The sequence below is a fragment of the Panicum virgatum genome, chromosome 4K, assembly GCF_016808335.1.
Source record: "Panicum virgatum strain AP13 chromosome 4K, P.virgatum_v5, whole genome shotgun sequence".
NCBI classification, from domain to species: domain Eukaryota; kingdom Viridiplantae; phylum Streptophyta; class Magnoliopsida; order Poales; family Poaceae; genus Panicum; species Panicum virgatum.
In genome coordinates this window covers 8089475-8103131 of record NC_053139.1, presented here as the reverse complement: position 1 = coordinate 8103131, position 13657 = coordinate 8089475, and the positions used below count along the sequence as shown (strand labels likewise).

Sequence of the window (13657 nt, the reverse complement as noted above, 5' to 3'; positions counted from 1 at the left end):
TGGTCTCCTGGAGGATGGCACATCTGTCAATTACTCCCCAAGATGGGGAGTCGGACACTTGGACTGCGATACAACACAACCTCATCAAAATTCAGAAAAAGTTTTTGGCATCGGAGATCAGTCAACTCCAACATGTCAAAGTTGTCAAAGGTCGTACATGTCAATGTTACACTAGGGACTAAGCAGAGGCATCTTGCTGCACAGCTCAGAGCACGGTGTCACTGACCAGAGCGTCTTCGCCCTCCACTCCCCGGGCGCCGTCGCTTGCGGACTCTCCACGCCTCTGCACATCCACCCATCGGTACAGATCTCGTCTCCTCTGCATCCCCAACGGGAGGTTCTCCCTGATCAGACCACAAACGCACGGTCACAGAAGCAACCAAATTTGAAGTGTGAATCTTAGATTCTCAATTATCTTGTTGTGCCTTGTAGATAGTATCATGGAGAGGTCGATTTCGCCGATGACGGTCGCTTCCTCGTGCCCAGCTGCTGCAAGAACTTCGCCAAACTGTAAATTTTGCCAAAACATATTAGCCTCGAATCCGGTTGAATCCATACTGGTGAGAGGGAAGAATGCAACCGCTTAGCTCTTGCGGTGTTCATACCGGTCCGATGAGGCTCGAATGGCCCCAAATCATGTAATCCGACTCCGCGTTAGGGTCTCGAGCCGGCGAGCATGTTGCCACAAACAGCTGAAAAAAAAGGAAAATTCAGTATTTTCTGGATGATTGTGTACAGTTTCAGTACAACGCCAGAAAAGAGATTATGCGCTAACAGTGATTACTTAATGAGTACTCCTACCTGATTGTCAATAGCCCTGATGGAGTGAAAGGGTACAGGCGAAAACAAGGTCAGTCAGATAAGAACATGGAGAGACAGGTGTTCTAATCCCGACTTGAACAAAAAGTACATCTGAAACTAACAGTGGCGTATTACTATTTCTGATGGCATCTTGGCACAGAGAGAGAACTTAAGAGCCAGGCTGGAAATGGGGTAATGGAACCTGGATTTCTGCATGAGGTCCCACAGGAGCTCCCCAGTGCTCATGTTGAATGCAGAAGGATAGCATATCAGGTGTGCACCTGGTATGGCAAGTCACAGGAAGAGAGGCTGAAACCTGTTGAGCTGTTCATGGAATTTGGAGAGGATCTAGCACTGCATCAAAGAAGAAATGGCGAGACGTACCTCTTGATCTGTACAGCATTGCTAGTTCTGGGAACCTGATATCATGACATATCCCTATGCCAATCCGTCCAACATCTGCAACGCATTCTCACGAGTTTTCACAAAAATAGAAGCAGAAAGAAGTTTGTGCACTGTTCTGTGTGTGCACTGTACATGTACTTCTCCACCTGTACAGAATCTTTCTCTTTTTTTTAATAAAATAAAAAAAGAAGCCTGTACAGAATCTCAAAAGAGTATTGCAGGAGCTTCATGTAGGTAGCTATTTTCAGACATGATGTTGTCACAAGTGATACTTTCTGATAACATAGCTTATAAGCAATTAGCAGTTAACACACACCTGTGTCAACTACTGTAGGTTCCTGTCCACCTGTGAATGTATCAGACTCCTTGAGCTTGATGTCTCCTGGGATGTCAATCTCAAACAAATGCAACTGAGATCGAATTTTCTCCAGCATTGGTCACACGGATCAATCCAATTACAACCCAAATTCCACATCAAAATATCTGTATGCAAAGAACAGGCTGTCGGGCTACTCACTTTTCTGTGCTTGGCCAATATCTGTCCATCTGGTCCGATGACACAGCAGGTGTTGAACACCTTCCCAGACGCCTTCTCTGGTATCGATCCACCTACAATGGTGATCTTTCTAGCAGCAGCGACCTCTGACAGCATCGAGATCGACGGTGATACTCCGCCGTCTATGTCTTCGGCGTAGCTGGCCAGGATCTCCAGTGAGTAGGGGCAGCTCCATATTTCCTGAAACAAAGGCACAACGCAGAGCAACAATGTCAAAAGAAGCAATGCCTATAACTTCTGTTCAGTACTAAGATGTTCGATCAGTCCAGTTAGGGATGCAAGTTATATATACTTTGAGTCATTGGATCGACCTAAAAAGTTGATAAAATGAATTAAAATAGTATTCTGCGTAAATAATTTGGGACGAGAAATAAAGTAGAGTATGATATCATAATTAATTAGCTGACAGAAAAATATTATTTAGTACCCACTTGCATCCTTAAGTTCAGTAGTTAACAGTTTCCCCATTTTTAAGGCAGCAAATACAGTCAATATGACCGGTTCGTTAAAAAAATAGAGAGAGTGAGAGGACGGCTTGCCGGCATGACGATAAGCATGGCGCCGGCGTCCGCGGCGGCCTCGATGCGGGAGCGCGCACGGGCGATGTTCTCTTCCCTGTCCGGTGAGACCAAGAGCTGGCACAGCGCGACCTTGTACTGGAGATGCGAGCCGACAAGATCACCAAGAAAGTTGAACAAAAAGAAACCTGAACGACTAAAATAAGTGAACCTGAATTTGCAGCTACCATGATTCCGTGAACATGTTATGCGCGAATTGGGGTTTGAGAGCTGAGAGATCGATGTGCTATATACCTTGTGCGTGTTGGCTTTGGAAGGACGGAGCGGCGGCGGCGAGACCGAGGTCTGGGCCATGGTGAGGTCGATGATTCGGCTTGGAGGCAGGGCGATAGGGGATCTGAACTTCTGAAGAGGGACGAAAGGAAGGCTGGGGCTGTTGACTAGTTGTGCACTAAGCAGAGTCAGACTAAATAACTTATCACTCATTTTCTACGAGTCCGTCCTATAAAGGAACGATTGAATAAGGCTAATGCCACATCGCCGATCCTCCCCCGCTGAGGAGCCGCTTCGTGCACCCGAAAAAACATACCCACGATTTCCACTCTATGAAGATCTATGGCTCACGTCGCTTCTTACCGGGCTTCAACGCCATCTGACGGCTCAGATCATGCAGCTTCAACGCGTTGAAGCCTCACCCCACCGCCCCCGCACTCGCTCCCGCACCAGCGCGCTCCACTCCGCCAGGCTTCGATTCCCACAGGCAGCAGTTTTTGCCGAGAACAAAAAAACCCAGTGTGCCTCTCGCTCCCCAACCCTAGCGCGCCTCGCGCCGGCCGCTGCCGCCGCCACCACTCCCTCCCGATGTCCGAGTCCGCGGAGCCACGGAAGGGGTATGCCTGCTCACGTCCCGGTTCCCTGCTGCAGCCGCCGACCAGGGACCCTCGCGGCGGTGGCTCTGGAGATCGTCGCGTCCCCCTCTCCATCCCCATCCCCCGCAAGCCGGAGAGGGCGTTTCCGTCCTCACGCAAAACGGCCCGAGCGGCGGCCGCGCAGGAGCAGCACCCTCAGCTGATTCCCTCTCCCGCCTCCCACCCTTCCCTCGTTAGCAGAGCGGTTCCAGCTCGCTCCCTCTCCCTCCGACACTCGCTGGCCTTAGATCGATGCTGCCGCCAAGGTTCGCTGAGACATTCTTCGTTCTGTCTGTAGCCTAATGATGTTGGTGAATGCATGTTTCAGGAACATAAGCGCCAAGGGGAAGGTACCTCTGCATCGGCTGCAAAGAAATCACACAAGCTTGGTATGATTTTTACACTTGGGGCCTGTTGGATTCCAACAAGACAGATCAAATTCACTAAAAATATTCTAGATTAGTCCTGGGTCTAATCCATTTCCATTTTTACTTCTGGATGAGTCATGGATCGAGCTTTTATCAAACCTTCAGTATGGTCATCCATTCACTATAACATATTCATTTTTACTGTCAAAAACATGGTTCAATAACCTACTTTCTGTCTTTTATGTCATTAATCCCTGTCAAGCAGGTTCTTTAGATGTATAAAGGGGATCATATAATCTTTCACAATACTGACTGAATCACACTTCTCAAAACAAAATTGCAGATGGAACTGAATTTGCTCGTAAGTTCAGATTTTTGTTGTTATCAATACATCATTACCTATGAGATGTGGTTGATATTTAGGCTTTAAATCAACCTTCCTATCTAATGTTTGGTCCAGTTCAATACATAATAGTTACATCTTCTTCCTCCATTTCTTACTAAACATTGTGCAGTTTTATATTATATGATAGATGCATGCTCTAACCTAACAGATGCATGCTCTGAACTAATTCTTCTTGCCCCTACTCCTTATCATTTTATTTTTTCAGGCTATGAACAAGAGCTATCTGATGTGCTGCTGATTTGAAAGAAGCCTAAGGTTGAGGGTACACTTTTGCGTGGATCAGGTTTTGGAGAAGAAAAAGCTTCAGGTGATGTTTCTTCCTGGTTTCTGCTTGATCGAGATAGAAGATGCTAGCAGTAAGCAGTGTGCTATTGGATAAAAACAGAGCCAAGCAAAGAGCCGGGTTGCTTCTTGCTGTGTGCGTTTCTTGAGAGAGAATATAGCAGAAATGAGCTTCTCCATCACAACATGAAGAGCTGAGAAGGAAATTTGCTTCCTACTATACAAGGTAGCTAGCTCCTTTTTTTTGGATTTTTTACAGCTACAACATGGATAGTTCCTAGGTTGCCAGCAATGCCTATGAATTGCCACGACACTGAATTTTGGCTATTTTTTATTCTGAATAAAAATAAAATTTTATATTGTTTTTTCTCCTTGTAACCTTGTATGTCTTGATAGGTTTCCTAAACTGCAAGGTTGTGACACTCAAATTGAGGGTTTGTTGCTAGAAAATAAATTATGTCTTAGCCATTAGTTGCTCTGAAACTATTTAGCTTGCCTGCACCATATTGAGGGTAGGGCAGGTGCATTCACTTATGAGAGTGACCATCTGTGAGCTATATTTTAGTTGTATCTCTGCTTGTGATTGGAATAATGACCTGAAGTGGATTTTAGGGTAGGGCAGGTGCATAGAGTTTCCAAACCTATGCTTATGGGTTCTTACTCTGATTCGTTGAATGGATCTGCAATAATAATGAAGGTAGTGAAGAATATATTGTGAACCACATTTCTCTTGATATATTGTATCATGTTTTTGGCCAGGATGTTTTTTTTTACAATTGACCATTGAAGTATTTTTTATGCATGTTTCTTTTTGCATTACTGCCGTGGCTTGCCTTGGAATTACGCCAACAATTGTAGGATTTGTTTGCTCTGGCCGCATAGTGCTTTTTGATATTTTGAAATATTTTCATTCTGAGTTTCTTTCCTTGAAATTTGTTGATCAGGATATTCTCTTGTTAGTTTAACTCATTTCATTTGATACCCTCTGATTCTTGACTTTATGAAATTAAACAGGACATTCTCTTGGCTTTTAACTTATGAAATAGGATTTTGAGTGCAATAGTTTTACAGGTTAACCAGGTAAAAAGATAAGGTTGCTGCCAAAAAAAAACACAATGCACACTTGTAGAAGAAAGATCTCTTGATTTTCTTTTAAGAATTTTTTTTTGCTGTGGTCATTTGACTGGCCATCTAGAGTCTCATCTGATGACAGTTGTGTATAAAATTCAAGCATTTTCTATACATTGGAAAAATTATAATATGAGAAGGTCTCTGCAGAATCACAATTCGCAGGTGGTCTTGCCAAACTGTGCAGGTAGTTGAGGCATCATTATCTTGAATCTTCGAGAGTTTTGTATGTTCCTTATGAAAAAAAATGAGTTCAGTACTTCTTTGCTATTGGTGATCTGTTAGTGTGCCAATATCATCACTATGGGTTTTGAAGTTGGCTGTATGATCAGTGAAGGTCTGTGGTTTTTCATTGATATACCTAATTCGGTGAAGGTAAGTAATACTTCCAACTTTGTGCACTACTCACTGTTTCTGAAGTTGGGGCCACCTAGCCCATCATATGTGGCTCTTTATCTTGACTCTCATGCTTAGCATTTAATTGCCTATGTGACTCTCATAATCAGTAATTGGACACTAGGCACCACTGTTGCTAGGCTAGCTCTTTTTTTCTGAAATATATCACCATTGGTGTTCTACATGCATGTGAATACATGGTTTATTCCTTCAGGTTTGGAATATGCAAACAGCAGCAGAAATGAATCTTACTGGATCAAGTGGGAAAGTCTATGCACTCGTTGTTGCCACTGAGTTAATCTTTGCTGCAACATAGGTAAGCTTTCATCTTTTTTTATTATACTATTATGTTCTCATGTTTCTTATATTATACTATTATGTTCTCATGTTTCTTATATTAACCAAGTATATTCACAGCCCATTGTTATTCTCTATTGGCCAAACATACATGTTATGGAGTTTTTTTTTGTCTGACTTTAATTCAGAGGGGTAAGACAGTGAGGCTCTAAAATCTCACTGTTTGAATAACCCTCTTTAGGGTTTGTACACAGAGGACGAGTAACTACATAAAATGGAAGGGGGACTTAAAGCAAGGCTGCATAGAATGCTTACTACAAAGGTAGGGTGGCTGCTCAATGATATTCACCATCCTTTTCAGCTTCTTTTTTCATGCAGTGCTTGTCTCTTTATGGCTAGCATTGAATCGATGTTGCAAGAATCATTGTTTCATCAAAGAAAACAAAAGATATTGCCTTGGTTTTCGATTCACAGGGGTTATGTATTCAAATTTCAACCAACCAGTTAGAGTCTGGTGATGCAGGTCAGCATGTACGTCACCATGTATGATTCAGATCAAATGGAACCAAGCAGTTCAGAAAGAGATTGAGATTAAAAGTCCAGGAAGGCATGTTCATCTACTGATAGGTGGCACGATTATTTGTAAATTTCTAGCTACTCAAGAAATTTACAAATAAATTTCTAGCTACTCAAGACAAGAGGGTGCCACAAAAGCTAAAAGGCAAATTCTATAGGACAACAATTCGACCGGCGATGTTATACGGTACTGAATGTTGGCCTACAAAAAGGCGACATGTCTAGCAACTGAGTGTAGCAGAGATGCGGATGTTGCTGTAGTTTTGCGGGCACACAAGGAGGGATAGAGTCCGGAACAAAGTTATTCGGGATAGGGTCGGGGTGGCACCAATTGAGGAGAAACTTACCCAGCATCGGCTGAGATGGTTTGGACATGTCCAACGAAGGCCTCCTGAGGCGCCGGTGCATAATGGGGTTTTTGAGCGGGTCGATAATGTAAAGAGGGGTAGAGGTAGACCTAAACTGACGTGGGATGAGTCGGTTAAGAGAAATCTTAAGGATTGGAATATTTCTAAAGAGATAGCTTTGGATAGGAGCGCTTGGAGACTAGCTATCAATGTGACTGAACCTTGAACTTATTTCTTTCGGGTTTCATCTCTAGCCTACCCCAACTTGTTTAGGAAAAAAGGCTTGTTGTTGTTGTTGTTGTTGTTCTAGCTACTCAAGCTAGCCTGCTAAAGAAGGCACAGAACAAAACGTAGAAATACCCATGATCAAGCCCATGTAATGGTTCAATGTATTGGTTGCTTCTTCTTGAATATTTGTCCAATTATAAACATTTTAGTTGAGTTTCAGAAGTTCAGAAACATAAAATTGCATTTATCTTGTTGCTTAAATGTACTATTTTGTTTTATTTAATGTAATTATTGTTACACATAAATATTACATGTGTTGTTTTTTTCGTAGCGTTAGCATGGGCCAACTTACTAGTCCCTAAAAGCTCCATCATTTTATAAGAGGGGATTCCCATCGAGATGGATGAACTGGATCACCTCCATCCTGGCCACCGCGACTTCTAGGGTGCTGCTCAACGGTATACCACTTGAACCAATAGCGCACGGCCGTGGATTACAACAAGCAGATCCGCTATCTCCACTCCTTTTTGTCTTGCCAATCGACCCGCTTCCAAGACTCCTATCCATTGCTACGGACATGGGCCTGCTCAGCAGATTACACGGTCATGCAGCAAGGTTCCAGGCTTCGCTCTACACGGACGATGCTGCAATCTTTATCAAGCCGGACAACATTAACATCACCAACTTGGCACGATTACTTCACAATTTTGGCGAAGCGTCGGGGCTCATCACTAATCTGGCAAAAACAAGTGTTACCCCAATTAGCTGTGATGGTATTGACCTGCGCACGCTCTCGGCTGGATTGCCGGTCAAGGCATGCACCTTCCTGATCAGATACTTGGGCCTACCGCTATCACCTAGAAGACTGTGCAGAGTAGACTTCCAACCACTCATTGATAAAACAGCGAGCAAACTTTCGGTTTGGCATGGCAAAAACCTTACGCAAGCTAGAAGAGCAACACTCACAAAATATGTCCTAACGGCTCAGCCGGTTTACTCGCTCACGGCACTCAAGCCACAGAAGGAAGTCATCGATGAGATAGATAAAATCCGCAAGCGTTTTCTACGGGCTGGCGACAAGATGCTAACGAGGAAAAATGCAAAGTTAACTGGACACAGTCTTGCCTACCTAAGGAATTGGGTGGTCTTGGGCTACTAAATCTTGAAAAGTTCTCACGGGCTTTACGGCTGCATTGGCTATGGCACGAATGGGTCTCTCCTGAAAAAGCGTGGATTGGTTCCGATATCCCTTGTGATGACGTGGACCGACTCCTCTTTGCAGCCTGCACAATAATAGCTCTTGGCGACGGGAAAAATGCAAAATTCTAGCAATCAGGTTGGCTACATGGATGTTGGCCAAAAGACATTGCGCCCAGCTTGTACAGAGCTTCCAAAAGTAAGGGGCGCACGGTCGCTGATGCCCTACATAGCAACAACTGGATACGTGAGATAAGAAACGCCCCTGCCTTAAGCTTAACACACTTCGCAGAATTCGTGCAACTTTGGGTGCTGGTCCAGCCGACCGTACTGCACAACGACAGGCCCGATACCATTATATGGAAGCTCTCGGCGACGGGCGAATACTCGACTGCATCCGCATACAAGGCATAGTTCATCGGAAGTACCACAACGCCCAATCTGGCAAGTATCTGGAGGACGTGGGCACCGCCGAAATGCAAATTCTTCGCATGGCTTATACTACAAAATCGGGTCTGGACAGAAGATAGGCTGGCTGCTTGTGGATGGCCGCACAATACCACTTGCGCCCTGTGTAGGCAGACAATCGAGACTGCTTTACATCTGATAGCTGAATGTCGCTTCACAATGAGAATTTGGGATCATATAGCTCTCTGGGTTCAAGAGCCCCAACGAAGACCATCAATTTGGAAACCTGTCAACACTATATTTGAGTGGTGGATCAACATCACGACTATTCCTGGAACGCCAAGGAAAGCTTTGCGCACTCTAACACTACTTATCATGTGGGTCCTTTGGAACGAGCGCAACGCAAGAATTTTCAACCGGAAAGAGTCCAGCTTCGCCTCGGTCTTAAGCAAGATAAAGGAGGAAGTTTCCGCTTGGATTGCGGCAGGAGCGTGGCCCCTTGCGGTCTTAATTGTGCGAGATTAGACTTATGTAACCTTGCTCTTTTTGCTTTGTACTCGCTTCATCCTTATCAATGAAATAGGCACACTCTGGTGCCATTCGTTAAAAAAAAATCAAGATTTTGACTGTAGAGAACTATAAAGATACTACCAAGATTTGCCGTAAGAAAATCGCATTACTCGATATTTTTTTTATGCAAATTAAGATACGGCGAGCTCGGAGTCGCAGAGACGGCGAGCGCGTGCCGCAGGCGGCCTGCGGTTGGCTCGTGCCGCCACTGTCCCACGCACGCGCCCCAGGGTTTTTGTTGCTCGGAAGGGCCGGGGGCCATCGTTCAGTCAGGTAGCATGACGGCCGTCGTTTAGCCTGTACAGGCGCCAAGAGATAGCGCTAGTATTCTAGCATAATCACCTCCCACTTGGATTTTACTTATACCATTGTTGTACACCTGTGGGGGACCGCTAATTCACGGGCGCGCGCTCTGGGATCATTTGCAGCGAGCGATTCCCGACAGGCCCATACTTTCCAATTTTGGAAAGTTTTAATTCCCGCAACTTTCTATTTCTAAAATATCATAATTTATATACACATATAACTTTTTGTTAATATCTTCTTACGTAATAATTTTGTTGCACAACTTTTTACAACATACACGCCATATAGTTATAACTTTTAGGAATAAATTTTAAATGACAACTTAGCAGTATATGTATAACTTGCGTGCATAATTTTTTCACATGTTCTCGCGTGATAATTTTGTATCACAAATTTTGTGTCATATGTAACTTATACATGTAACTTTTGTCACAACTTTCATAAGAAATGTTGTTCGCTAACTTAAAAGACTTAATTTACAGATATAAACAATATACACGTAAGCAATAACAGTCTAAAACATAATTGAATAAAGAAAAAAAGAAAAGGAAAAGAGATCTCACGGTCCCACGTCTTGGAGGTGAGCGCACATGGCTGCGCAGTACGCCGGTTCGTGGGTGCATCGATCGCTCCTAGCGAGCGAGCGCAGAATCAGCTTTGCATACACGTGTGGCTGTTGCTTGATTTCATTGGTCCAAAAGTGTGATCGGAGGCTTCAAAGTATTTTTTCACTACGTATCTAATATCTGTGTTAGTTCTTGGAGGTGGATCTGGGCTCTGGTGCTCTTTCAGGCTTTCAGCCACATGAAACCTGAATGTGTCATACAATTAGGGGTGGTAATGGGTCGTGAACCTAGTGCCCCCTTCATAGCCCAACAAGATCCTTAAATATTTTAGCACAAAATTATATAAAATTAAAGCTCAGTCTTTTTAAGGCCCGATGCTTAGATTTTTTAATTCAAAATTTTGGACCCTTTACCACCCCTACATACCATACGCGTTTCGTCCGTTCAAAATCATAGTTAGCTTTTTTTTTGAAATTTACATAGTTAGCTGTTGCTCCTTCTGTTCTGCCGTTCTGGGTACCCATTGGGTCCAGAGTGTGAGCATTCGAAAGAGCAATACAACAGTGTGATTAGTCCTTGAGCAATACTCCCTTCATCCTAAACTAATACAATGGATTTGAAGTATCTTGTAAACCAAACTATTTCAAGTTTGAGCAAGCTTGCAGGAGACAAAAACATTCACAGTATCAAAGGAGCATATATAGATTAATCTTGAGATATAGTTAGTTTGCCTCTTTTGAGTGGCAGATAGCAATCTCTTTTCTATAAATTTATTTAGACTTCAAATCCTCAGATATTTTAGGACGAAGTTAGTATCACTTTGCCGATCATAATAGGCGCGAGTTGGTGTCCGAGTTATTAACAGTTTGCCACCATCCTATTTAGTCCGTTTTCGATTCTTTTTTAAAAAACGTATTTTTTTAAAAAAAATACAGCACCCCATGGCTCTAGTTTCTTTACAACTCAACGAGAAGTCATTTCTAGTAGATTATGCGCAGAACAGTATGTGCCTTCATCTGAATATTCAGATTTCAGAACTACACAGCTCAGTGCTGGTCGGATATGTTCGGGTACAACAGTAAAGTGCGTGGCACACCATTTCCGTTTCCATTAACTTGCAATCGCACATCATTAATGTCTAATGATGATCTTGACATTCCATTTGCCTACGCATTTCCAGCGCAGTGTGCTTGTTTCCATCACCGCCTTTGTTTAACTCTGACGAACCGAGCTGCTGTGATACGGGGAGATTTCGGTCGCTGAACTTACATCAATCATGCCCTCAAAAGGGCCAGCATTTGGTGGCTGGTGGACGCCCCTATAGCAAAAGCTTAAGCGTTTGCGCTTAGTGCTACGGCCAAACCGCCAAAGGGATGTTTTGACGGGGACGGTTCTGATGCGTGACTAAAGTTTAGATCCCAACAAGTAGGGCCTGATCGATGAACTTGCGCGGTTTTCCTTTGATCAGGTAGTAACAACAGTAGCACGAGTACTTTGGACCATGAAATGAGCATCGTGGTGGAAAATGCGTTTGGCAGATGATTTGCGAGGGCCTAAAAGTGTCTTTATTTGAGGGTTACGGGCTAGTAAAAATATAAAGAAAAACGTTTGACAAAGGGGTGCCTAGGTAATACTGCATTTGTTTTCGATCGGTACCTAATTTGGTATCTCTAGTTGTTTCTTTTTCTTTATCATAGAGTCCGACTTCCCTCTCCTGGCCTGCCCGCCAGTTTGATCAGAAGCCACCACCGAGTGACATTTTCATCTTGCCTTCCACTCATCACTGGTCTCTAGTAACTCCAGCAGCAGGATCCGGAGCTTAAGACAAAAGCATTTCTTAGAGCTTACCTAGTCAAAGTCGCCGCCGTCGCCATGGGTGGGGAGCTGGCAAGATGGCGTGGGGAGGAGTTGGGGTGGCACACGCGAGCCTGCGGGTGGCACGCCGCATGAAAGGAGGCTGCGGAGGCAGCTGGAGCTGATGGTAGAAATTAACGGATACGAGTGGCATGTTAAGAATTTGAAATCCACGTGTACGACATACTCGTATTTACAAGTTTAGGGGCGTGTTTGGTTAGAGGTTACATCAAAATCACACAAAAAGACAAATATCCGCATGGAGTATTAAATGAAGTCTATTTGCAAAAAAAAATTCAGGGATGAGTGTAACTTTTCGAAACGAATCTAATGAGCTAAGTTCTATCATGATTGGCGACAGTGATGCTACAGTAACCACCCTAATTATTCTATAATCATGCGGTCAAATGCCTTATTAGCTACAATACATGCTACAGTATCATAATTGTGAAGATTATTTTATAATTAGATTTTATTTAATACCTTTAATTAGTAATCAAAGAGGCAAAAAAATGTTTATGAAAACTTTTTCACCCCTAACCAAACAGCCCTGAAATCTTGATGTGTAAATTCTCCGCAGGATGAAAATTACAGTTGACAAAAGCAAGCGAACAGATGAGGTCGGAGAGGGGCCAGGAGACACATTTGTCTGGCAATAACTTGGGCCACTGACTCCACTGACCACAGTGCAGCGCAATGTCCCCTGTCCTTGCGTTTTTATATTCAGCCCTTAGTCTCACCCCCATACACCCCGTAAACACAAAAAAATCGTCACATCAAATATTTTAACACATATATGGAGTATTAAATGAAGTCTATTTACAAAACTTTTTACATAGATGAGCTGTAAATCGCGAGACAAATCTAATGAGCCTACTTAATCCATGATTTGCAATAGTAATGCTACAGTACTATCTACTAATTATTGATTAATCATGAATTAATTAGCATCATTAGATTCGTCTCGCGATTTACAATCCATCTGTGTAAAAAGTTTTATAAGAGCATCTCCAGCAGTTTGGCAAATCGAGTTGTCATCTTTGATTTTTGGCAAAAACGTTAAAAATACTCCTCCAACAGTTTGGCAAAAGACTTGGCAATTTTTGGCAACTTGGGAAAAACCAGCCTCCAGCGCGTAAATATACGCGCGCGGCGCGGTTGGCATCGTGATTTCTAATCAGGTGGGAGGGTGAAAAAAGAAATAAATAACAGAGAAGGGTTCCTGATTTAAGTTTTTAAGAGGTGGAAGGGCATAAATATAATTTTGTTTCTCTCAGGGTTCCTGATGTAAGTTAGATCTGGATTTGGCAAGTGAATTATGCCAAATTATTGGAGATAAATTCTTTTTTTACTTGGCATATTTTTTTAGAAGTTGGCAAAACACAAGATATGCCAAATAAAATATGGCAAACTCTTGGAGATGCTTTAAATAGACTTCATTTAGTACTTCAAATTAATAAGATTCTAAGGCAAAAAAAAAAATTTCGCTGTAACAGGGCCTCACTACCTTTTGAAATGGAAGATCGGAAAGAGTGAAAAA

At 43.1% G+C, this 13657-nt stretch overlaps 1 protein-coding gene and 1 long non-coding RNA gene across 10 annotated transcripts; one reads left to right on the top strand and one right to left on the bottom strand.

Moving 5' to 3' along the window:
• Window positions 1-64: 64 nt before the first annotated feature.
• LOC120702954 (omega-amidase, chloroplastic-like) lies at window positions 65-2748 on the bottom strand. Of its 2 annotated transcripts, none has more exons than XM_039986952.1 (10): window positions 2575-2748; window positions 2302-2418; window positions 1724-1942; window positions 1523-1616; window positions 1186-1260; window positions 1004-1082; window positions 802-817; window positions 606-692; window positions 426-508; window positions 65-344 (listed from the first exon to the last, which is right to left on the bottom strand). In XM_039986952.1, the coding sequence occupies exons 1-10, from the start codon at window positions 2632-2634 to the stop codon at window positions 206-208; spliced, it is 969 nt and encodes a 322-aa protein (XP_039842886.1). In that variant the 5' UTR covers window positions 2635-2748; the 3' UTR covers window positions 65-205. The 2 variants fall into 2 exon arrangements, with proteins under 2 accessions (XP_039842886.1, XP_039842887.1); XM_039986953.1 differs by having other exon boundaries at window positions 2302-2468; window positions 2575-2729.
• A 263-nt stretch (window positions 2749-3011) lies between these two features.
• LOC120702955 lies at window positions 3012-6763 on the top strand. Of its 8 annotated transcripts, XR_005686616.1 has the most exons (8): window positions 3012-3577; window positions 4168-4269; window positions 4348-4941; window positions 5523-5559; window positions 5658-5747; window positions 5983-6084; window positions 6307-6387; window positions 6589-6763. It is a non-coding gene; the product is annotated as an uncharacterized LOC120702955 (long non-coding RNA). The 8 variants fall into 8 exon arrangements; XR_005686617.1 differs by having other exon boundaries at window positions 4348-4470; window positions 5658-6084; XR_005686613.1 differs by having other exon boundaries at window positions 4348-4470; window positions 4857-4941; window positions 5523-6084.
• The last annotated feature ends 6894 nt before the right edge of the window (window positions 6764-13657 follow it).